At 54.0% G+C, this 25,723-nt stretch overlaps 1 protein-coding gene across 3 annotated transcripts in view; it reads right to left on the reverse strand.

The window, feature by feature from the left end:
- Positions 1 to 1,504: 1,504 nt before the first annotated feature.
- Positions 1,505 to 25,723, reverse strand: part of CHST13 (carbohydrate sulfotransferase 13) — a 34,558-nt gene continuing 10,339 nt past the window's right edge. Inside the window, exons 1-3 of one of the 3 annotated variants that reach the window (XM_063348362.1) lie at positions 23,553 to 23,895; positions 7,032 to 7,114; positions 1,506 to 2,879 (exon numbers count right to left, since the gene is read on the reverse strand). In XM_063348362.1, the coding sequence (XP_063204432.1) occupies positions 2,034 to 2,879; positions 7,032 to 7,114; positions 23,553 to 23,556 (933 nt within the window). In that variant the 5' untranslated portion in view covers positions 23,557 to 23,895 and the 3' untranslated portion in view covers positions 1,506 to 2,033. Of the gene's footprint in view, positions 2,880 to 7,031; positions 7,115 to 23,552; positions 23,896 to 25,723 lie in introns of those variants that run through there. The other 2 variants (XM_063348360.1, XM_063348363.1) reach the window with 2 other exon arrangements.

The following is a 25,723-nucleotide window of genomic DNA, read 5'->3' on the forward strand; positions in this document are numbered from 1 at the left end:
AAAAGCAATGAAAAGAGCTTGTGGTGACTTGAGCAATGATTTTTCCAAGCAGAGGCAGTGCTAAGTGGGGAAGGCGAGACTCCTGAGAAAGCGGGAGGAATGCACTCCAAGGCTGGACGCTGCAGATGAAATTTGTTGCATCATATAATCTGATTCTGTGCTCTGAGTTTCAGCTAGACGGGGACATACTAAGATAGCACGAGAAAGGCCATTTCCGCGAGATCTCCCATCCAGATTGGGAGAATCTGTCAGGCTGCCAGAATCACCAGCAATTTTATTTACTTTTCTTTTTCATTGCTTTGCTAAACCCAATCTCCAAACGGAGCAACCAAGGAGGGGAGTGTCAGTGTAGAGGCGCTGCTCAGAGGCAGGGAGGAAAAAGGTTAAGATACAACAGCCAAAAGTTGTTAGATGAAAACATTATTTTTTTAAAAGAGCCTGAGAGCACTGGGGTTTTATAAAACCTCCCATTGTATTGCACTAATAAGTCAAGTGTTCGCAGCCAAGCCAGCAGACACACTCTACAGCATCTATTACTGGCGTGTTTATTTACAAAGGCAGCCACTGAGCCAAAGCCGAACAGAAAAGAGGAAAGACTGAAATATGGTTTTAAAGAAATACAGCTCCTTGGACTGGTTTTAATTTAAAATCGTAGGACTGCGTTTGTCATTTTCTTTTGTGTTTCGCCCCCTCCTTCCCATTTCTTCTTCAAGGAATGGAATGTCCAAAGCCAGCCAGGCAAAGGGGAATTTTCCTCTAGGTGTCTCTGTCCCCATTTTTATTCTCAATTTTTTCTCAGACACACACGCCCCCACACCCACACCCACACCCCCCGTGCACACGCAGACGACATACACACACACTCTCTTCTTCCTTGGCCTTCCCAGTCCAGCATCACCTTTTCATTACCACAGCAATCATCTCCCATGTCCCAGCACAGTGCTCCCCAAGCATTTCCTAATTCAAACCTGCCCTGGCACCTTTCTCCGTCCCCAGGTGTCATGTGTTGACCCCATGCAGGAGGCACCGGCTGCGCATGGGAGCAGCGCATGGTGGCAGGGGACGAGAAGCCGGTGCTGCCAGCTGGGTCCCATCAGCCCAGCGGGGCCGTGGGCAGGACACCGTGGAGGACATGATTTCATCTGAGCAGACACCTGCACCCGTGCTGTACGTACAGCTTTGCAAAACAGTTATCACCTGCTCTTAAAAAACAGACAGCGCGGGACCTGGATTTACTAGATCTGACCAGAAATCCAGAGACACGCACACACAGAGGCACCGACTGATCTGCTGTTGTAGTTCAGGAGAAAGACTGTGTCTCTATCAGCCCATACCTGCTGTAAACCTGCTCCTCTCTCTCTTTGGAGTATTTTGCATCCCGACCAAGAGCGTGTGGAAGGAGGGGAACAAAAAAACCCTCCAGGCTTTGTCAGGGAGAAATGCGTGGTCACAGTAACACATCCCCGCCTTCCCCGGCAGTGGGGACGGCGTGGGGAAGCTGGAGGAAGAGGGAGGAGAACAAGGCAAAAAGAAAAGATGGGAGCACCTTTAAATGAAAGGGAAAACTTACATTAAATTATTGCTTTATTTCTGGTTCTATGCAAGTCTCTGACATGCTCCACCCCACCCCCCAAGACACCATGTCCATCCCTAAACAGCCCAGTAAGGAGGAGAAAGACCTGAAGGGATCCTGCCCGAAAAAGGAGCCTTTCCAAGACTTGGATCTACAGAGGAGTCTCTTAGTTAAAAGGAAGCCCCCAGCCAAGGCAAGCCCTCCTACCCAGCAGTGTCCAGCCCCACCACCATCCCTCGAGGATGTTGAAGGGTGAGAAGGAAAAGCTCCGGCCCTGGTGTTTTGAGAGGTGTCCTCCCTCCAGACCATGCATGAACAAGGCATCAGGATGTGGAGCAGACCATAACGGAGAGGGCACGGGGGTGAAGTCAACTAAGAGATGAGCACAGGGTGGGAGGAGAGGATTTTGGCAAGATGAGAGTTACCCAGCTCTCCTTCGCCTCTCCCCCCAGCCCCTGCCTCATCGGATGCGGAGGTACGAGGGGATGGAGTAATTGAAGAGCAAGTAGTCCATTTTGTATAAATTAAAGAGTCTCCTTTGGTAGAAGGGGCTAATGTCCTGGAAGAACTGGGCCGTCATGTCGTCCGTCGTCCTGGTGGTCTTGGATGAAGATGGGAACTTGACGCTTGTGTCAGCCCCAACAAGCTGGAGGATGTAGTTGGCGTCTTCAGCCAAGGTCTCATACTTGCCCACCACATCGTAGTGGACGATGCAGGGGTGGCAGAGCGAGTGCACCCGCTCCCAGTGCTCATTGAAGGGCTCCTCCCGCTGTGTCCGTGGATCCAGCAGGTAGTAGACGAACTCCTCGAAGCGCACATCATCCCCGCGCTCCAGGGCCTTGTCACTGGGCTCCTGCCGGTGTCGCCGAATGATCTTGGTCCCGTAGCGCTTGTGGAAGGCTGTGTTGTAGCTGCGGGTGAACTTGTTGCGGTACGCCGAGACCAAGCGCTCAAAGGGCTCCCGCACGAAGATGAACTTGAGGTAGCTGCGCAGGCGGTGGTTGATCTCGGGGATGCTGTACTCGGAGAGGGTGCGCAGGTTGGATGAGACGTGGGCCTCATTGGCGGGGATTTCCAGTGGGTCCCGGTACTTGCCTTGCCCCGTCAGGACCATCATTACCCGCTTCCAGTTAGTGCAGGCCACTTTGGGCACGTAGCAGTAGAGCAGCCCATGCGTGTCATCCACCACCAAGTGCCGCAAGTCATCCGGCCGCAGGAGACGCCGCTTGCGGGTGTAACGGTTGCAGATGTTGCTCAACAGCTCACGTCTCTGCTGGTGAACCGCCTGCAGTGATGACTGCTCAAACTGAGGAGAGAAAAAACCAGAGATGGTCACTAGCTTGCCCAAGCTGATCATGGCCTACACACAACACTTGCCCCAGAGCTGTCCCCATCCCCTCCCCCTTCCAGGGTTTGGCAGTCACCCATGTGAGATTTCTGGGGACAGCATTGATTTTGAACACAACTTGCCTTGGTGCATTTAATCCTTGGACCTGCTGGGGGCAAAAGACAGAATAAAATGTGATGAGGAGCCAGATGAGAAGACAAGCCAAAGGGGGTGAGGGAAGAACAGGCGGTGCAGAGAGGACCAACATCAGAACATTTGTTACAGCACCCCCCCCCACACACACACTGGGCTAAAGCTCTCCTTTACATCAGTCCGGGGGGCATACATGGCCCCTGGTGCCACAGGCCTCCCGGCTGCCATGGGGCATTGCCACGTTGTGCCAACGCCTACACCTGCAGGCTGGCTGCAAGCACCGCAGCCAAGAGGCAGAAACACGGCACACAAGTGTGGGCATGCGTGATGAAACCAGCGCCGGCGTGCTGCCAAGGAAAGGCAAAGGGGTGGAGGAAAATGGTCTTTAAACAGAGACGATCGAACCCTGGGGAGCAGTCGGGGAGCTGGAGGCGAGGGGGGGTGGCAGGGCGTGATGGAGAGGAGCGAGGTGCTGCTGGAGGTAGTGGTGGGGCTTTTCCCGAGGGCTTTGTGTTTCTTCTGCTGAGGGACTTCTTCCGCACAGGCCAGTCCAATGCCTCAGCTCTGGTCATACTCTCCTTTCTTCACAGGGATGAGAAATCCATATATGGTCCTTTTTGTTATCCCTTTTGATCTTTGCATTAAGGCCTGGCAGCTGCTGCATTGGCTTCCCTGGAGCCCAGAGCCCCCCAACTCCAGCCCCAGCTGAAACTCCCCTCCAGATTTGGGGACAGGACCTTTCCTGTCATGGTTTTCATCAGAAATCCCAAAATGTCGCTAAAACATCTGGGGAAGGAAATTATTTCCAGGAACTCAGAAGGGGAAGGTCCCCTCCTCCTCCTGCCCACTCCCTCCCCGTTTTGCTCACGAGGGTTGGGAGATTTCGTGTTCAGCCCCAAGGTCATCGCTAGGAACCTCCAACAGCCTCGTCCGGGCCACGACCGCTAACGGCTTCACCGCCCCTTTGCTAACCCGGGGCAGCCCTGTCCCCGCAGAGCTCTTCCTGTAATTCAATGCAATGACCCCCATGTCACAAGACGATGGTGGCTTCCACTTTGGGGTTGTGAAGACAGTCCTGCTGGCATCATAGGGTGCCACGGCAAATGTGTCTGCAGCCTGGAGACGTGACGACCTCAAGATGATGGGCAAGGGCAGGCCACCTCCTTGGATCCCTACATCCTTGCTGCTGACTGCTGTCATCGCTTAGGCATGCAAAAGGACACCCTTTGCCAAGCTTCAGGTGCACCCTTGCCTCTCCCTGTGGACCATACGGGGTTTGGGGAGGCACCAGAGCCTGGGAGAGGCAGTGTTGTGGAGATGGGGCTTTGTAAAGCTCCTGCCAGGAGTTGGGATCCTGAGACAAACTGCCCATCCTGTGGATGATCCAGCAGAGCCATCACCTTCAGAGGGGCACTAGCATCTGGGCAAAAAGCTCCTCCTGCAAGGGACGAACAACAGACAGACCCTTTTGGATCTCATTTACACTAAGAAAATAATCTTATCCGGGTCACCTTAATGACCACCTTCTCTAGGAACCTGCATGGCCAGAAACCTGACAGGGGCAGGAGAAAGAATCCCATCCCTGCACCTTCCAAGAGGGAGACGATAAGGGAAAATGCTCAGATGGAGGAAATGCAGGTCAACAGACTCTAACTGCCACCAGGAGATGACTTTGACATTGTCGGCTACTTGGATTTGAAGAAGAGATAGAACCTAGGGAGGTGACAACCATAGCTGAAGAGTTATTCTTATGGTACACCTCCCTGTGACACAGTCAAACCCTTCAGCAGAAATGTCTTTTGTTTGGAGGCTCCCTGTTGCCCTTTAAAACTGGAAACCCTTTTTGCAAGTGCTTAAAAAAAAAAAGACATTTTAATAATGTGATTTTTTTTCAGGTGGTTTTCCCTGTACTTGCATAATTCAAAACTATTGGACCAGAGAGACAGACAGACACACTGTCTGCAGGCATGGCAACAAATAAATGTGACTAGTTTTCAACAGCCGCCCACTGGAATAAGTGCATGTCTTGCAGTTATTTCGGAGCAAAATTGCTCCCTTCATTTCCTTTAAAAGCCAGAGAAATTAAGTATCACTTTTAAGGAAATAACACCATGACATTCCAGTAGCGTTAGGGTTTGCCGGCATCGGGGCCAAGGAACTTCACATCTGCCATTTTTCCCAGAGCAAAGGCAATTCCGCTGCTTATAGACATTACAGCATCCACCTAGATGGTAGCACGAAGCGTCGTCTATGGAAAGGAGACCTGGCTCCAGCTGCAGCGGGCACCGCCGGTGGGTGGCGGGGAGGCAGCGGGGATGGCAGCCAGCTGCAGGGACCACCAGCGTTGCCCTCTGCTTCTTAGGGGCTCCAGAAGATGACTGCCCCGTGGACGTGGGGAGATGCAGGGCACAAGCGGTGGCTGGGGCACGTGGCCACGGCCCGGCCCGTTGCACCAGTGGGTGGAGGGTGGTTTCCTGCAGGGAAGTTGTGGGCGAGGATCCCTCTGCAAAGACGAGTCTGGCCGCATGGGGGGAAAACTGCCTGCCATAGGGGTAAACGCAGTAGAAGGAAATAAATACACTTTTTGGAGCTTCAACCACAAACCCCCAAGCTCCCACTGAGCTGCTAAAGGGCAAGCGGGTCACCTTCCCCGATGCCGTGTCACTGATGCCGGTTGGGGTGCACGCACCGGGGCCTGGCAAGGGCAGGTGCTCCCTGCCTCAAGCATTGACCATGGCTGGTCCTGCAGCAGATCCTCGTGTGGGGATGGACCCGCTGATCCCACCTGGAGTGTTTGCCTGCCCAGACTGTGCCTGGCTGCCCCTTTCTCCACAGGTGCAGCTGGCACAGCTCCGCGTGATGGTGAGGACCGAGATGTCCCAGGATTACAAACCACTCATCACTGAGTCCAGCTTTGTATATGCGTGTATATAGAATCATAGAACCATAGGGTTGGAAGGGACCTCTGGAGATCACCCAGTCCCACCCCCGGCCAGAGGAGGGTCACCCAGAGCAGGTGGCACAGGAACGCGTCCAGACGGGTTTGGAATGTCTCCAGAGTTGGAGACTCCACCACCTCTCTGGGCAGCCTGTGCCAGGGCTCTGCCACCCTCAGGGTAAAGAAGTTCCTCCTCATGTTTAGGTGGAACTTCCGATGCTCAAGTTTGTGCCCGTTACCCTTTGTCCTGTCACTGGGCACCACTGAGAAGAGCCTGGCCCCATCCTGCTGACACCCACCCTTTACGTATTCATAAGTGTTGATAAGATCCCCCCTCAGCCGTCTTTTTTCCAGACTGAAGAGACGCAAATCCCTCAGCCTTTCTTCATAAGAGACATGTTCCAGTCCCCTAATCACCTTTGTAGCTCTCTGCTGCACCCTCCCCAGCAGCTCCCTGTCCCTCTTGAACCGGGGAGCCCAGAACTGGACACTGTACTCCAGGTGCGGCCTCACCAAGGCAGAGTAGAGGGGGAGGATGACCTCCCTCCACCTGCTGGCCACACTCTTCTTGATGCACCCCAGGATGCCACTGGCCTTCTTGTCCACAAGGGCACATTGTATATATGCATATACATATGTGTGTGTGTATATATAGCACCCAACATAGAAGCATCTACCAATTATTAGCTCGGAAAGAGCAGCAATGATGCTCTTGCCCTGCTATGATGGCCCAGAGTTGGCTTCGAAATCTTCAGATGGCAAAATCTCCTGGGTTTGCCCAGCTATGGCTCAGCCCACCAGTAATGAAACCATTTGCCCAAGTCCCAGCAAGGGCTATGAGGTTTTTTTTTTATCATCGATTACTCCCCAAAGTGGTGTGGTCTTTTCTTTTGGACATGGACAGAGGTTCAGGCACGGGGACCTTGAGGGTGGCTGGAGACAGCACAGTGCCCTGCACACCAGAGGGGTGGAAGAAGGGGTCAGCCCCCAGCGCCCCACTCCCTCTTCACCCCTCCACCTCCCTCCCCCTGTCCCCTTACCTGGTCACTCTCGTACAGGGCCTGAAGTGGGCTGCGACCGGCTTTCCCCTGCCAGGTGGATCTCATAACCCCGTCTTCTGCGGCTGGAAAAGGAGCGAGAAAAATCAGAGGGGTTGAGGGTGCTGCTTCCCTCACCCTCTCTGGAGATGCCCCAGTTGGGATGAGGCAATGTCCCCCAAGAAGAGACAAATCCGTTTGGCTCTGGGAGAAGATCCCCCTTATTTTTTAACAAAGCCTGCTGTTAGGGTTGAAAAGGTCCAGCCCTAACCTTTAAACAAATAAAAGACAATGGCTTTTTACAATTTCAAGAGCAACTGGGAACAGTCTGACCCATGTGCATTTGGGGAATGCCACTGCGCGCAGGCTGCACTGGCGAGGGAATGACCCAGGAGGTGACAGGACCCTGACCAGCATCGCTGTGGCCCCACGAAGGGCGAGATGGAGTCTGTGCTCGGCAGAGATGCGGGGCAGATCCAACACTGGCAGCTCTGTGCTGAGCCCCCACCGGCTCGGAGTTTGCATTTCCAGGCTCAGAGACACAACCATTAATAGACAAATTGGTCAGATGCTTCATCTGATTGAAAAGTCTTTTTAAGTTCTTTTTTGCCTTTATTTTTTTTTTCTTCCCTTCTAAACCAGCAACATCTCCTTGAGCTTTTGAAGCTGAAGACAGCACCCAAGCGGTCCTCACCCCTTCCCCGACATGCAGATCAGCTGGTTTGGTTTCCGAGGTCTATTTGCCACAGCACCAAACCCGAGGCTGGATCTGGCCAGCCACGAACACAGTGCTGGACACCCAGTCGCCGACAGATGCTCAAGTTCTCAAGCTCATAAATTACGTAGGGATGCAACCACCTTCCAGGCTATGAAGCATCTGCTTCAGCTCCATCCCTCAGCCCCAGGGACCTGTTTCCAGCACAGGCAGAACCACATGGCCTGGATATCCCAAACCTAACGCGTGGAGCCAGACGCGATAGGGCACAGGTTCTCGCTTGCGGTAACACCTCCAAGCAGCTGCCCCACCTCTCACCCAGCCTCTCCTTCTTCTATCTGCCCCTCTCCATCGGCAGAGGATGCCACAACAGTTCTCATATGAGAATAAGGTTTCTAACCATGGGGGTTGTTCAACCCTGGAGTTGGCTTCCTCAGAAGAAATCACACTGTGAATTTTAAGATGGAAGATGATGTTTTTTTCTGAAGGGGATGATAGGACACATCGTTCAGGAGGTCATGGCCTGGGAGGTTCTTCCAGTCCTCCAAGTTCCTACTCATACAGGGACCTTCTAAAATCTCAGAGGGACGTATGTGGTGGAGGGAAAAGCATCGCTCACAAACCATTTCTGGCAATGTGAAGGTTTCTAACACAGAGGCTTTTTGCACCACAATTTGGGGCTCTGGATGTTTTTGTTCATACAAGCCCCAGGTGGCATCTTTTTAACCAAAATAACCCGAAGGAAAAATCCAAATCCCATCTTCTTTTCCATGTGCTTGTATTTTGTTTAAATGAAAACAGCTCCAAAGCACAAAGTCACCGGGGTCTAAGCTAACCATTATTCATTCCTGGAGCTGTAATCGGGGGGAAGTGACTGCCTGACCTCACGAAATTTCATCAGCAGTGCACGTGCACTTGCGCGTTCTTGGGAAACGACACTTCCTGCAGCCCTGGATTGACTGAGATGCGACTCAACAAGAAGGTGGTACGGCTTCTTCCCCAGTCCCCTGTATCCGTTACCCCACAGGAGAGTGAAACGGCATCTGTGCTAACGAGAGAGAAGCGGACGATCCAACGCACACAGGGCTTGTCCCAGAGGAGCCCCGTTTCACATTTCCAGACTCGCTCCTCTGCAAATGACAGGGAATTAGATCGACCTTGAAAACTCGACTCAGTGCAGCTCGAATCTGCAAGCAGAGAGCATCAAACTCGAGTCCCTTTCCCGTCCGGGGATGACAAACTTCTGTTCAATTTAAGAGCATGACCTCGCCGTGGGCTGTCTGCGAGCGCCCTGCACCGCAGCAGACACTTGTCCCGTACTTAGTAAAAGCAGTGTGGAGGCGTTTGTTTTCGAGATTAACACGTGCATCAACCGGAACCTTTCTTAGGCGGGACATAAGCAAAACTCCAGGTGGTTCAGGCTGACACGAAACTGCTAGAAATGCAAATTGCTCACGCCGGGGCTGCACAGGGGCGCGTGGAAACGCGTTCCCAAGGAAAGGCTTCAGCGCCCGGTGCAGGGTGAGGTCCTGGCCGGGAGGAGCAGGCTGACTCAGCAGAAGGCTCTTTAGGGTGAACAAAAACCAAATCTGCAGTAAAGCGGGGAGCGAGCAGAGGTCGGGCAGGTCAGATCCGTGCTCTGACTGCTCCGGGCTGCTGAGGCCGAGGGACAAGCCTGGCCAGGGACTGCAGCACCTCACCCGACTTTCACAGCCCCAGCAGAAACATTGCAAAATGGATTTCTTCCAGCCTTTCCCCAGCGCAAGATCTGGCAGAGAACAAGCCATCTTCTCCGGATAGCAGCGAACCCCCCGCTAGGATCCCTGCTCTGCTCATGCTGTACAGGTACAGAAAAAAAGGGGGAAGAAAAAGGGGGGGAAAAAAAAAAAAAAAGGAAGAAAGCTGCCAGGCTGCTCCCGTGTGCAGCCGGTGGAGCCCGGGAGCGCTGAGCTGGCGGGGGGAAGACGCCAGCGCTCCACACTCGCTGCAGCTTGACAGCTTCTTCTCTCCGCAGCGATGACACCATCCCCTGCCCGGGGCACTCGCCAAACCCTTCAGAGCAACCGTCTGGCCCAACGGCGGGGTTTTACAAGGCTCCAACTGCAGGAAGTCTCTCCCTTCAGAAACCCTCTGCTTGCGATACACGTCCCGAGGAGAAAAGCAAACGGGCTCCCGGCTGGGCCATCAGGATGACTTTTGAAGACCGCGTTAAACCCTGCAGCGGAGGGGGAGATGCAGCAGCTGGAAGTGTGTAGAGCTCAGCACAGCACCTTGCCGGCACCGGTGCACGGCGAGGGCAGCAGCTGATGGGACCAAAGCGTCCGTCCTTTGCAGGGCTGGGGTCGGAGCAGCTGCAAATGCCTGCAGCCGGCAGCATGCGCTTGAAGTCCTGGCCACCTGTGCCCAAAGCATGCCCAAAGCATCTGGGATTGCCTGGCAAGAGCAACATCAGCCATCACAGCTGCTGCGTCCTGCCCGAGCCAGCTGGAGGCTGCAGACCGCGATTTAATGGAGTCCAGCCCCCCTCAGACCAGGCTTTGCCACCTGACACAGCTCTGCCCCACGACCCCACACTGTGGCCGTCCCCTGTTCCACCATCCATCAGCCCCAGCACCTGCAATGTCTCTGCTGCTGCGCTCCCCGCCCAGTCCTCCCCCCGTCACCAGGCGCCGGGTCCTCACCGCGCAGCTCTACGAACACAGCTCAGCCCCGTTCAAACACAGAGCCCCTCTCCTCCGGCCGCTCCAGCCCAACCACCCGATCGTGCAATCCCACAGCGTGCTCCCGTCCTGGGGTCTCTCACCCTCCTGTCCCCTAATCGCTGTCCCCGTCCTGTCCCCCACTGCCTACCCCAAACAGGCAACGGCCCACCTTAAGAAGGCTGGAGCTCAAGGGACTCCACAGCTGGCTGAACTGCACAGCTGGAGAGGAAACCAAACATGGAGAGGGAGCTGGGGAAAGGTTCGATTCTTGACCTGTGCCTGTTTCTTCCATCAGATCTGGGATACAGCCTGGACTGCGAGGAGGAGGAGGGAGGAAGGGGGCAGGTGGGAAATGGCATTTACACATCCCTCTTCTTCCACCCGTTCATGCTGAGAACAAGTCAATCACCCCATCCCCTCTACCGTTGGCTTACCCATGCCTGTGGTGCTCCTGAGACTCCAAGAAGTTTGTGAAGGCCAAGGAATACCGTAATATATGACAGTGCTGAGGAGGGAGCATCATCAGAGTAAATTAATGGTTCGTGCTGCATTTTGGCACCATGGCCCTGAGTACAGCAGGATCTTCCATTATGGGGGAGCTGCCAAGATCTTCACATCCTGGCTGTCCTCCTCACTTTATAGCTTGTTACTGAGGTTCCCAGATTCCACCACATGCAATGGTAATCCTTGGAAATTTAGCATCGCCACAATTGCATCCGAAAGCAGGGATGTCACTTAGCCAAGGTCTATTGAGTTTCTAATGGGGAGAAAACATCAATCTTTGGCAACCGCTGGATCACCATTTGGATAATAAGTATCAAGACAGTGTACGTCTGTGATCCAAATCCAAAATGTTTTTCACTGAGACGGGCAGAAGGCAGTATCACATTTATCCTTTGCGTCTTCAAAGGATGAGGCAAGGGAATAGGAGTGATGCAGAGCAAGGGACCAAAACCCCCATGCTAAGGCAGTAACATCGACCAGAAATCGCTGAACGAGGTGAGCCTGAAAGGGAGCTCAGGCATATTTCGGAGTCTCCTGTGCTACAAGTGCTTTCAGTCTTTCCTTCGGAGCTTAAAAAGGCAACACACTCCCTCCCTCCTTTCCCCCTACAGCCCACATTTTCGTGCTGTCCCATCAAAACTGAAGCTCTTCTCTTGCGGCAGCGTGACATCAATACTGCAGCAGGATCTGGGGTTTCCATGACCTCTTTGGAAAAGGGAATAGATTTTAAAGCTGTGAATATTTAGGTGTACTTGTTGATTGTGAAGACAGCCAGACATGTGTGAGGTGAGGGAAAGACTGGATCATGCCCATCCCAGACTTCTGGAAGCAGCGGTGAAAGAATTTGCTGTTTTGGCTGCAGAAACTCTTAATTACGGAAGGAGGTTCTCTGCAACCACAACAGCAAATCCAGTGCCTGAACTGAAGAGTTTGGCTAGGAGACAGGATTCAGGCAGTGACAAGCCTGCTCGGCTGACATCAGCATTACCCAGGCTTTAGAAAACAGTCTGAAGGAAAGAAAACAAAAGTGTGGGTGCAACTGGATAGGTGAATGAAATCACCGTGGCATTTACCAAGCACAGCTTACACCCGTGCAACCTGATCTGTCTATAAAATAAGTCATTTCTGTAGATCAAGCATATGTGGTAGATCTTCACCCAGATATACGTAACACATGAGATATGACATACCACAGGAAACACGTACTTCAAACAGAGCAGGTGAAGTTTAAAAGGTGAACTGTAAGGGACACAAGCAACTGGAAAGCAGGCGGCGTTCAAATGGGAAACACTGGGCAGAAGGCAGATTTCGAGTAAAATACCTCTAAGATTGGCTTTGGGATCAATATTTCAGGAATAATAAGTTGACATAAAAATAGAAAGATACTGATGATGGACAAAGCATTGAGAAAGGCTGCCATGGCAGAGAGAGACTGAATCACCAACCGGGGAAGCTGAAGCTTCGTCCTGGACCAGAGGAGAGGAAATTCCGCAGAATTTAATTACGCAAGTTGGAATTCAGCAGTTTCTGCTCCTTTGCTGCTGGAAGTGGCAGGAGGTCCCAGATGCATTAGTTCTGGGCTATCAGCTGCTGCTGTGACAGTCATAAAAAAGGCAAATGAAGTCCTGAAATATATCAGGTGAGGTATTTGCCATAGCAGCAAAAAAAAGCATGAACGCTATCATCCGCAGCATTGGCGACCTTCACCTGCAGCGCCGACGGCTCTGCTCTCCTGGGAGCGGGGCAGATCCAGGCTGCTGAGAAGGGCTGCGAGGTGACCGGGTGATGCTGCTGCCCCACGGGAGGGTGCGAGGGCTGGGTGGTGCGCACAAGCTGAGCTGGGATGTGACTGTCCCCTGGGAACACCAGCAGAGAGGGACAGGAGGTGTTTCGCATGCAGGACATCTTCATGCACCGCTTGCTCAGGGGCCAAATAGGAAGAGGTTTGGAAACCCCAGATCAGTGGGAGTCTGGCTGAGATGCAGCGGGAGGAATCCCAACTCCTTTTGGGATGGAGGATGGAGCTTTCAGGCATTTTCCAGGCTGGACCCTGGGGCCACAAGGAGCCAAAAGCCCCACTCGTGATCTCCAATATGAAATGCTGGAGAGGGTTAAAACCTGGAGATTCAGTTGTTTCCAGCCAAGGGAACTGAAGAGAGAGCACGTGTGCCTGCTCACGAGTACGCGCCCCAGAGGCCCCGAGGAGCTAATCCTGACCCCACCACTGTCTCACAGCCCCGGCTTCGCTTCCTGTTGTGTCTGCGCAAAACCTAAAAAAAGAGGAAAAAATAATTGTGGTGCCTGGCCACCCAAAATGATCAGGCTGAGTGCTAATTACAGCCTGCGGCTCCCGAGCGGGTGAGTGGGACAGGTCCTGGCTCGTACTCTAGGAAGACCCAGCTCTCAGGGCAGCCCCTCTTGGAAGGGGGATGCTCTCTCTCAGACCGGAAAAAAAAAGCTCGGACCCTGGGGGAGCTGGGGTGTGAGTCCATCACATTTGTGATGGATTCACATTTGTGATGGATTCTGGATCTGAACAAAGGAAAAGGTATCGGTGACACGAATTGACTGCCTGGCACACATGGCACGTGTGCAGCTGAACTGCGTTCACAGGAGAAAGAAGAGTTTTCAGTGAGAAACGAATAAGAACAATATCTCCCCTTTTTATCAAAAGGGGAAGCAGCACCTGGGGGTCTTTAGCGTAAAGGGATCAGTACTTGCTTGAAGTCAGTCAGTGGCAGAAATTAGGACCTGGATCTCTTTGTGGGCACAGCAATGAGCTTTTCCAGACTTTGCTGGTTTTGCCTCTTCTCCGGCACCTGTCGTGGGTGAGGAACGGGTGCGTCAGTCCTGCCAGCGATGGCTCAGTCGTCCCTGACTGCAGAAACGCAGCCCCGCTTCGCGAAGATACGCTCCTCGCTATTAAAATAATGGCACCCAAGAGACACGGAGAAGGATCCTGCCATCTAATTTAAGAGAAGATATTGAGACTGGTTCAAAGCCAAAATCATAGCTGCAGCCACTGGCTGCTGAATCTGTCCAATTTTCGATTTTAACATCCAAGAGGGGGGAAAAAAAAAAAAAAGAGGGAGGGAGAGAGAAAAAAAAAAAAGAAAATAGAGTTTGACGGCAGCAGTGATAGATCCAGACAGTTCCTGCAGTCTGAGCTCAGTTTTTCCTCCCAGTTCGATAGCAAGGCCTGGGACACTGCCTGGTTGGCAGCCGGACACTTCGACATTGTGAGATACTTTTCAAAATGAGGTGATGTGGGAACCCAAACACCAACATCACACAGCAAACTCCAGACCCACTGACCTAACATTGCTGAAAGCAGTGACCGCTGTTTGATGGAGAAGATGACCAAGTAAGCGACTGTTTGCTTTCTTATGTGCTGCATTGGGCTGTGAAGAAGTGTGGCAATTCTGGTGTTCGCATCCTTACGCATTTCAGAGATTTAGATTAGATATTAGGAAGAAATTCTTTACTAAGAGGGTGCTGGAAGAGGTTGCCCAGAGAAGCTGCGGCTGCCCCATCCCTGGAGGTGTTCAAGGCCACGTGGGACGGGGCTTGGAGCAACCTGGTCCAGTGGGAGGTGTCCCTGACCAGCGCAGGGGGTGGCACTGGATGATCTTTAAGGTCCTTTCTAACCTGAACCATTCTGTGATTCCATGACCCCGTCACACCGCCACGTTACAGGACTCGAGGCCGTAGTGTGGGCAATCTGATGGATGGCAAACGCCGGAGACCTGGCGGAGGCTGCACGGGAGAGTGGCAGTGCCAACGCGGGAGCTGTACCTCCCGCTCGGGGAGAGCCAGGAGCATCAGTCCCAGCTAAGAACATTGATCCCTGAACCTGCAGGACATGACAGGCCTCGTTCTGCCCCCAAAAGTGAAACGATAACACAACCACTGTGTACAAAGACCTCAAGCAAGTGCTTGTTCTGCAGTGCAGCCCCGACCACTGCTTTTCTGGGCACGCAGGGAGTTGGCCAGAGAATCAGGGGATGCCCGAGGCATCTCAGACTTGCCTGGCAGCCTCCGGACCTGTGCCGAGGGCCTGCAGGAGCCGCCGGGGCTGGGAGGATTTGGGAGAAGCTCTCTCAGGTAGCACACCAAGTTTTTTCCTGCATCTCCAGAGCTGAGGTTTGTCCCCCACACCGCTGATGGGCATCTCTGCACTTGGTTTACGCCCCAGCAGTAGGAGATTGTGCCCCCTGGGCACACTCGGAGGTAGCGGGCAGCATCCGTGCCCCATTCCGGCAGGTACAATGGCAGCACAGCACATACGAGACTACGTATTTTGGGGAGATGGAGCATTTCAAGGCGAACAGCAATATTCAGACAGGCACAGGCAATGGCAAAAAGTAACCAGTCCTACGGAGAATAACCAAAAGAGACCTTTTCTGATCTTTTCCCCAGGCCTCTGTCATGCACGGCACTGCTCCTCAAGCAGCTGCATTACAGAGAAGGGGAGAGCTCAAATATTGACCTGCAATAGCCCCCACCTTGCACAGCTTCCACGTGGCAGCTAACAGATCCCTTTGGAGCGAGCGCTGCATTTGACCTCTTTTGTTCATCCTGGGGCTGTGCCGGCGAGCGGTGAGCAGGAGGAGTGAGGAGGGGAGCTGGCATCAGCTCTCATATTTACAGTACAAACACACGTTTCTTGTTCCAGACCAACATCCTCCGTCGCTTGGGAAATGCCCCCTTTGCTCTTCCCATCTTTGCTTCTCTTTGCACGGTGTTTTTCTCCCCAGTTATGGCTTGTTCAGCCTGTTCTGCCTCATGACAACGTCCTCTTGCAGAGGCTCAGAACGGACACAGGTGACCGTTCGTTCCCTTCAGCAGGTGAGCAGCGAGTAACTCCTGTGGAGGAGGTTATGTGGACACGGGCAACAGGCCATCAGCTAAGGCCACCCCGTGCAGCATGGTCACAGGCAGACCCACCGCTGTCCGCCTCTGATATTCCCCCTGCTGACGAGCAAGCCAGTAACCGATAACCCAGGCTATTCCTGACAGCCGGCCCTCTGCTCTGCGGGCCAAGCCTCGGTAAGGGCTGGCTGGCTCCGCATTTCTCTCTGCTGAGGTAGAGGCGGCGTAGAATCTGCTGGAGACGTCTGTCTCGGCTCACTTTTTAGGGGAAGGGAATAATCCTCCATTCTCCGTCAGACCTACCCCTGCCAGCTCCTCTCCCATTGCCTGCAGCAGAGCAACAACCCGGAGCATCCCGGGGAGCAGCAGGACCTTCCCCTTGTTTGCTCCAGAGCATTTTCAGACACGGCAGAGCCAAGGGGCAGGATGAGCTGACTAGCTAGGGACGGCTGAAAGAACTGCACAGGGTGCCCATGGGTCTGCACCAGGACCCAACCAATGCCCCGATCCCGCACACCTCTGCCTGGAGGGACAGGCAACGGGAGCATTAGGAACAGGACCTCCAAGGGAGCCCAAGGGCTGTAGCTGGTTGTACCCCTGCAAGGGCCCTGGAGCAAGTCCTTCCCAGACAGCCCAGCCAGGCTCACGTAGCCCATCCGAAGGGCAGGATTAGAGTCACCGTTGTGATCCTGCTTCCTTGAGCAGGTCAGCAGGAAGGCACATCCCTGTCCCCTGCAAAACCACTGTGTGATTTAAAGGCATCCCTCCATGTCACCAGCTGAGCCACAACCCTGAGGCACTGGCCTGGGACCTGGAAGCTCAACCACTGGATAAGTATCTTCTCTCACCAGCACTGCACCCTAACTCTCAGGCTCAGAAATCGCCTCCAGGTACCTTGGGCTTGGGCCATAGGACTCTATTTTCAAGCACAGCCACCACCTGGATGTTGCCAGCCTCGTTATTCCCCACGGCAAAGCCCCATCTCCAGCCAGGCGCCATCTCTCACAAGGAGCATCGCAGCAGCTTGGAGGCTGTCACTGGTGTCACGTCCCCCCAGGAGGACAGACAACCAAAATATGTCTGGTCTCGCAGGGATGGGGAGTAAAATGCACACATGAGCCTGAAGCTCATCTGCTTGTCCATCAGCGGGCTTAATGAAGCATTTAATTTCTCTTACCATTACGAGACTGCTGCTACAAGTTTGTACAAGGTTCGAGAGCACCCACACGACACGGTGGGCTGGAAAACACTTTGGGGCCGAGCAACAAAGAGACCATTGGAAGTTTTGGCTCAGGTGGTGCAACACCCCGCCTTGTCTGGAGGTCCTGCTGAATCAGCCAAGCACAGGATCGTGCCCAGAGACACCCTGGTAGCAGCAGCCCAGCCTGCCGGGACTGCTCCCCGTGGGAAGGGAGAATGCTCCAGTCGGCAGCTCATGTGGTCCTGACTTAAAGCTGTTTCGTTCAGCAGAAGTTAAACCAACCGAGTGACTTGAACTTGGCTGGACCAGAGAGAACCGAGTCCCAGCAGCACGGCGATGCTTGAAAGCTTAGCTCAAGCTTTTTTTCCCACCACTACACACTTTGTACCATCCCCCCCTAGCCCTTTTCAACAGCCAAACCAAATAATTAACACCCCACACACACACACACACTCCCCTCACCTGCCATCACTTAGAAACTGCGAGGGCTAAAACAGAGATGCGTTGTGAGGAGGTTACCCACAAAGCTAAGCTAAAAACCACAAATAAAAGCAGCTCGGAGGCAAATCTGAGCAGGGCAAGACAGGACGTGCACATGAAGAGGTTTACACCGAGAATAGCCCACGTACAACAGCGACCACGACCTGCAGCAGCGAAAGACAAATCGCTCCCATCAGCTTGGATGGAGGAACCCACACACGTTTCCATATGGGAGAAGGTGGTTTTGTGGCACCAGGGTCACCCAGAAGTGATGTTTTAGCTGCCATGATAAAGTACCATTTCAGGGCAAGATGAGGAAGGGATGCAAAGGAGGGATGAAGGCTGCACAATGGTTCAGCCTCTTCCTCTTCTCCGTACCTGGCTAAAACATGTCCCAGCCCCACGGAGCCAATGAAAGGGTCCTACCAGCCCCTATCACACAGACCCTCCTCCCCTGGAAATCTCCCCCTTTTCCCCAAATGACTCTTTTGGCTTTCTGGGAAGCCACTTAAGGCTGACTCCGTGCAGCCACAGATGGCTCTTGAGGGGTGATGGGGCACCCCATTCCCAGCACCCATTTTCAGACCACGTCTTTGCTGATGAGGCATTCCCCAGTGCCCCTTTCCCAGCCACGTTCCTCAGAAGAGGTACCACAGGCAGTGACCTCTAAGGTGACACTTCCCATTCTGAGGAGACCCAGCTATACAAACCTCCTAGACAAGAGGGAAAGGAGCATTTTCCAACCTCCTTCCACCAAATGCACACACTTGACACCTACAGTCCCCTGGGACAAACGCTTCTGCAGCACGTCTATCCTCAAACCACATAGCTCCTACACACACGGAGATCTGAAGGTATTGGGGATCCCCTGACCGCGCTGTTACAAGGTGTGAACGGGCTCCCCCCAGTGCCCAAGATGACTTCCTCTGGGAAGGAGATGAAAAGAGGTGTCACCCCCTAAAAATAATACCCTTGTTTGCAGCAACTGCCACCTTGCAGCTCCTCCAGAGTCCCAGGGCCGTGTGGCACAACTGGATGGTGACAGCAGCCAGGCTCCCTGGCACTAATGACAGTCTCCCTCTAGCCAAGAAACACAGTCTAAGAGGGGACGATGAGTCACTGTTTTACATGGGATAATTCGACGGACCGCACTGCCTTTAACAGGAAAAATCGCTCACTCTTCTCGGTATGTGCTCTGCTGGCTGGAAGGCAGCGCTCCATGGGCAAGAGAGGGACAAGGGGTGTGATGCCTTCAGGAAATATTAATTCAGGGTGTGGAGGAAGGTCCTAAGCTGTTCTCTGTGGAAAGTGATGGATGGGAAGAGCCATGCAGAGGGGTGAGTACATGTCCTGCGCTCCTTCCAGCCAGACGGGGAACGGACGCGCCTGCCAGAAGCAGCAGTGGTTGTGCTGAACGTCTAGGGGTGGAAACGCACGGCTTCAGGGAACTGAAGTGGGACCAAAAGTCCAAGCACACCTGCCTCCACCTCTGCGTGAGATCCCTGAGGTCTGTATGCAGCTGTCGGCTGTCTGGGACCCCGTGCCTGGGGCGCACGGGACAGGAGTGGCATGTGGCATCGGGGGACGGAGCGGCAGCAGAGCTGCATCACTCGTCTGTCTGATACTGGGGCACTCACACCAGCCACAAAGTGCAAATTACTCCCAGCACGGGGTCCTGACTCACAGAAATACGAGGGGAGACAGGCAAAAGGACAGCCCAGGAGCCCTAAGTGTGTTACCTGCACTCACGCGGTTCCCAGCCTGCTGGCGAAAGGCAGATGGATGCTCCCTGCTTCCTCGCTGCGGGGTTGCAGCGCCCCTTCTTCATGACTGTCACCTACCCATAAACATTTCCATGCTTGACGACTTACGCTGGATGCAATAAAACTGCAGACAGCAGATACGGGGCATTCGCTCAGCCTCCAGCGCAAAGTGCCACCAGTGCAAAGTGCCACCGGACTCCAGGTTTCTCCGTCCGGATCCAGCTCAACACAGACACATTGACTTTCATAGGAAAATGCCTGAGCCCAGCCTCCCAAATGCTGTGGCAACCTTTGTAGGGACAGCAACGCCACTGTGCCAAGGAACAACGGCAGACGCCTCCTGAAGGGCTGGCGAGACAGAGGCAGCAGCCTTGCAGCTGACCCGACCCCCTTCCCAACCGCAGTCTCCTCCTGACTGTCCCCCTTGCCACCGACTTCTCAGTATCTTCTCTTCTAGCTCAAACATGTCCCCACCAAGAGCCTTACCAAGAATCACACCTGAACAGGGTTTTCTGACAGGTGACACACGGGGCTGGCACAGAAATGTGACAGTAAGACCTATTTCACATCACCACCCCCCGTCCTCCACTGAAAGGATCCAGCAAATACCTCTCCAAGGGGCAGTTCCCGCTCCTCAGGGTCTGCCGTCCCTTTGGCACAGACCATGGCTGGAGATGATGCTGGGTGAGCTCCACCACCGCCGCACCGCAGCCTGCGCGCCCCGCTCAGCGCCACACGGGGCGTGGGATGGGAGGGGGGCAGCGGGCCAACGTTCAGAGCCATTTCGGATTTTTCTCCAAACCACTTAAAGAAAGAGGGGTCTCCGCTGAAAAGCTCTCCAAAGAGACCTGGCAGGCACTGCTGACAATGTAATCCCCACTGTCCGTTTCTGTTAATCCTCTTAGCGCTTTAACAGGAACTGGTGGTGACTTCTCACCGTCCCCAGCGTGCAAGTGCTCCCAGGGTCTTGCTGGACCCCTTGCACGCCCCCCCACCAACGCCCTTCGGAGGGGCACGTCCCAGCGGGCTGCCGGAGCGCTGGCGTGTCGGAAAGAGACAACGGCCCCGTGTGTGCGTTTCCCTTTCTCGTGCCTGGACGACAAAGCCAGCCCACAGAGCTCCCCGCTTGCCGTGCAAACTCGGCACTCCGCAGCTCACGCCGGAGCTGAGAGATGATTGAGCGTTCCTGCCTCTGCAGCCAACTCCGTCTCGCACGTGCTGTGCACAACGGCTCAGACAGCAGCCACGGAGGCGGCTGGGAGATTTGAGGGGGCGTCCTCAGATGTATGGATTTTTTTTAAGCTGCTACAAAAAAGAACGTTAAACTCCTGCCGTGAGATTGGGTCTGAACATCCTGCACTGCTGCACATTTCTACCGCCTGTCACAGGCGCTGGGCAGGAAAATAATTCTCTTTCTAACTTTATTTTTTGCCGTGTTTCCCCACACACACACACACCTAACAGGAGACTGCTCAGCCTTTAATAACTGCCTGGAAGAGACTCCTGAAACCTGAAATCCCTGGACAGTCCAGGCTTCAGCCAGACGACTCCTGCTGGAGGAGCGCTGGCTGTACCCACGCCAGCGCAGGGACCGGCACTCACTGGTTCCAGAAGTGACTGTGATTCAGAAATCTCTCTGCTGGACATAATTTAAAACCACTTGAGCATTACTCTTGATGCTCAAGATCCTGGGAGGTTTACTTAGGAAGAAGTTATTGCCGTTGCCATTAGGAAGAAGATACTAAAATTACATATGGAAGCTCCTTGTTTTCTACAAAGCCTCATGAAAGCTCTTTCCTCTCTTGACTCCCGCTTCCTCGCACAACTTACTTTGCCTTTATGTTTCTGAAGGTAATTTTTCTTCATTTTTCACCGATGGCACCTCTTGGGCCATCACAGTGTCAGCAGCCATAGCCAGGCAGGGGGGTTGTCACAGCTGCCCCTTGGCTGTGTGGCTCCCTCCTCCCCAGAGACCCGGAGGGCTCAGGCTTTGTTTTTAAAGGAAGGCTTTGTTATTCCAGTTTAGTCACCTTGAGTCAAGGATCAGCCAGAGAAACTGTAATCAAGTGATGGAAAAGGGTGACAGCTATAGGATTAGCTCATAATAAATCATGCAGAGAGGGAAAGAAAGAATCCAGCTGCTTCAAGCAACCTGCCAAATGCCACAGCATCGTCTCTGGGGATCAGAGCAAGACCAGAGCCAATGGCAGCTGGACACTCTGTCCCATTCCTCCTAAACCCACACGTGCCCTCAGTGGCAGGAGGCTCTGGTCACCGGTGTCAGCCTGAGGCAGGTGTCAGAAAGGTTTAATAGAAGGATCACAGGCATTTGAGGTGGTGGGATGTATTTCACTGGGGCAATGTGCTTAGCTGTCTGCTGTCACAAGGAATGCGATTGAGATCTTTATAGGAAACGGAAAATTAACAGTTTCCAGCAGGAAGACAGCCTCTGCGAGCAAATAAAATATCTGTGCACAAGCACCGTGCAACCTTCTGATTTCAAATGGTTAATTTCTCCTGCAAGCCAAGCTAGAAGCTTTCCAAGAGCGATTTCTCTTCCCCATTATGCCTGTTGGTCTCCTGGCCCCGGCTGGCTGCTTGCATACATAATACAAGCCTGAACTGCCAGCATTTCCATTCCTTGTCAATAAACTCCTCCTTTCCAGTCTGCTGCTCGACAGGAATTGCAGCAGAAGGGCTTGCGCTGGCAGTGCCAAGGCAGAGATCCCTACCGGGATGCACAGGAGCTGATTTTTGGCTGGCAAGGCTGCACCAGAGACCCTGCTCCCCCCTGCACACCCCCACCCCGCGGTGGTGTCCATACCCCTGTAGGCTCCCATGGCCGGCGCAGGCTCAGGCGACCCGCAGCTGCAGAAAGCTCTTGGGCTCAGGTGGCCGCGTGGACCTGCCGAGCCAAGAGCCCATCTGCACCAGCCCGCTGCCTTCTGCTCCGCTGCCGAGGCCACGGCGGGCCGAGATCTGGGAGATCAGACTGGACTTGCTCAAAACCCGCCTGCAGTCAGGTCTGGCTCAGGCAGATGCCGTTCGTGCCCTCTGCACACAGGCTCCTGCACACAGACAAGAGCAAACGAAGTCTCTCCCACGCCGTATGGCTCAACGACTTGCCTGCTGAGTACGTTTCAAGCCATCTCCTCAGCTCCACGCATCTGGAATTGATGAAAGCCCCGGCAAGCAGATCTTGGGGAAAAAAACGCACACTCAGCAAACCCTTCCCAAGGCACCACCTTGCACACAGCCGCTCCCTCCCTGGCTTTGTTTCTCGGCTCCTGCCCCTCTGCTCTCGGCAGGGACAGCTGAGGGTCTGTGTCCTGCCTTTCTACGTGACAGCAGGTCCTTCACCTGTGAGACTCACTGCCACACGGTACAGAGCAAGAGGCTTTACGGCGTGTTGAAGAGATGCACAAGCTTGCAGAGGGGGACAGGAGCTAATTACAGCTGCTGGAGGCTAGGGAGAACCATCTCCAGCGCGTAACTTCTCACCGCATAGCTCCTTGTGCCTACTTCTGCTGTATCTAGTAGTGGGTGTTGCCTGAGGCCACCAAAGAGCCCCGTCTCCCCCGCCAGCATGTTTAAGAGGGGACACACAAACATCTCCAGTGTCACTGCAGCACTGAGACGCGACAGATCCAGCATCACGAGTGTGAACTTGTCTGAGTGTTGGATCTATGTCCCTGTTGCTGGTTAATCCCTGGGAACGGCTGTCAGCATCAGGTGCTCTGAAGACCTCTCTTACAGGACACAAGCAAGGTCTAATGGAGACCTCAGGAAGAAGGGAACCAGGTGTCTTGCACCTACACCCACCCCGCAGCGGCTGTTCATGGGCAACTGAAGCAAAACTCCACCAGCGTCACCCGTCTTGTTTCAGTCTCACAGTGCCTGTGTCTGCTGGTCCCATTAAGCTACAGGGAAATCAATCTCTCCGATACTGCCAGGAGTAAACTTGGAAAAGACCCAGCTGTGAATATGCTACTCCCGCGCCCTTGCCAAAAGGAAAGGCCCGGCTCTGCAGATGTCTGCAGGACTGAACTTGCCGCCTCCCTGTGCCACGGAGAAACATGACCCAGCAGAGCCACGTGCTTGCAAGGCACCAGGAAGAGAATGGAGATGGGGAATTGCTGAGGAGCTTCTGACCTCCAATTAGTTTCTGCTAATTTCCCAGCTCCCTGCCTTGAAGAAAGCCCTCTGGAAGAGGTGGGCCAGCCCCAGAGACACCCACACCGGGCAGCCCCAAACAAACATCACCTTTGAACCTCCCGTCAACATTACCCATCTTCCTGCAAGGTCAGTAATTCACAGCACAGAGCAGTGAAGCAACATCTGGCCAGAGAGCGGGCTTGGGTCAGGTTTCAGGTCAGCGGTGAGGTTGCAAATCCACAGGGAGAGCAGCGCTCCCGGAGTGATCGTTCCAGGGAACGGCTCAAATCTGTTGCCGCTGCCCCCTTCCCGGAAGGGCTGGGAGAGCAGCCAGGAGATGGAGGGCTATAAATCAAGTGGCGCTTACAAAGAGAAGAATAAGCTGTTAGCACCACTGTGACAAGAGCCCAGGGCTCGTGGCCTCAGCGTCCCTCCATACCACAGGTGACAAGATGATGGGAAGGGACCCATGGGCCACGACATGCCCTGTGCGCTGCCGTGACGGTCCAAAACATTCAACAGCAAATCTCCACACACACATACCACGGGCAGAGTTGCCAGCACCTGCCCATCTGCCACGTGCAGCTAGAGGCTTGCTGATCTGCACTCGAGCCACTGCAGAGACAGTGCCACCTTCAGAAGAGACTTCTGGGGGAGAGAGCAGCTTCAAGTCCAGCTGGATAATGCTCTGAGGGAGTCTGAAAATTAAGTCCCATCACGCAAAAGCTGGGTCTCACCAGCATCGGGTGCTTCTTCAGGACAGCGGGTCTCGGCACTGGTGCTCAGCCACGGTTCGTTCACATGGCCACGGAACAGACTCACCCGAGCGCGACACCGGAGTCGGGTCTGGGGCAGTGTGGTTTGCAGCATCTCCCAGCTGCGGAAACAGCTTCACGATGTGACACACTGTCACGAGGGCGCGGTGACGGCGATGGGGCAGAGCAGCACCGCTGGGAACGCTGCATGCGTTTGTCTTTCATTGCCTCAGTGCATCCGAGGTGATCGCGATCAATGACGGCAGGGAAAAGCAGGGCACGTGAACGGAGAGGCAGGCAAACAGGGCTCGAAGGAGCCAGGTTGGGCTGCCCACGGGCCTGGGAACGGCTGGCGCTTGGAGAGCCCGGCTGTCGGAGGAGGAAGCTCTTGCTGCTGCACAGGGAAAGACCAGAGACGGTGCGGGGCGGCTGGGGCAACCCGGACAGCAAAAGTAGCCAGACACTGAATCCACATGCACTCGCACCCTCAAAACCAGCCCCTCGACCATTTTTAACACCAAATGACGATTTTCATCTCAGCACAGAGCTGCCAAAGGATGTGGCTTATGCGGCCAGGCTTTCCTGCATGGGTAGATGGTGACGAGCCACTTCGGCTGCGGATGCAGGTGCCGAACCCGGGGGTGACAGAGCTGCTGCAGTGCTAACCAGCGGGGACAAAAACTGCTTTCTTCTCCCTGGAAAGACCAGCTCCTTCCCAGCCAAATTCCCATCAATCTGCCTGCCCATAACTTTACAACTGTTTTATCTAATGAAAGCTCATCCAAATATTAAGAGTCCAGGGCACTATGGGGAAAACAGCAGCAGCCAGGCCAGCCAGCCCGTTCCTCTGCCAGGCTGCAGGAATTCCCCACTGGCTGGCTCAAGGCTGGACACCTCCATACCCTAAAGCTAAACCTGCTCAGCACCATCCCAGCAAGCTAAAGGGAACGGATTTGCACAAACTGAGCAGATTTTGAATTCCTTCTCCAAAGCAAGGAAGATCTGGTCTATCTTGAAACAAAATTTAGGCTTCTGCAGATCTTTGCCTCTGAGCCTGCAAAAGGCGGGAGTTGGAAGGGTTACAAGGCAGAGATCTTCAGAAGCTTATTCACCCCAGCTACCCCAGTAAGGGCGGCTGCAAAGGGCCTGGGAAAAATGAAACCTGCTCAGTAGCATTCAAAAGAAATGTTGGGGGAGAGCTCAGCTTCCCTCAGACTAACCTGCCCCCCAGCAAGCCACCATAAAGATCACAGAATCACAGAATGGTTTGGGTTGGAAGGGACCTTAAAGATCATCTAGTTCCACCCCCTGCCCTGGGCAGGGACACCTCCCACCAGCCCAGGTTGCTCCAAGCCCCGTCCAGCCTGGCCTTGAACCCCTCCAGGGATGGGGCAGCCACAGCTTCTCTGGGCAACCTGGGCCAGGGGCTCACCACCCTCAGAGTGAAAAATTTCTTCCTAATATCTAATCTAATTCTCCCCTCTTCCAGTTTAAAACCGTTACCCCTTGTCCTATCACTGCACTCCCTGATAAAGAGTCCCTCCCCAT

This window comes from Chroicocephalus ridibundus, chromosome 10 (assembly GCF_963924245.1).
Source record: "Chroicocephalus ridibundus chromosome 10, bChrRid1.1, whole genome shotgun sequence".
NCBI lineage: Eukaryota > Metazoa > Chordata > Aves > Charadriiformes > Laridae > Chroicocephalus > Chroicocephalus ridibundus.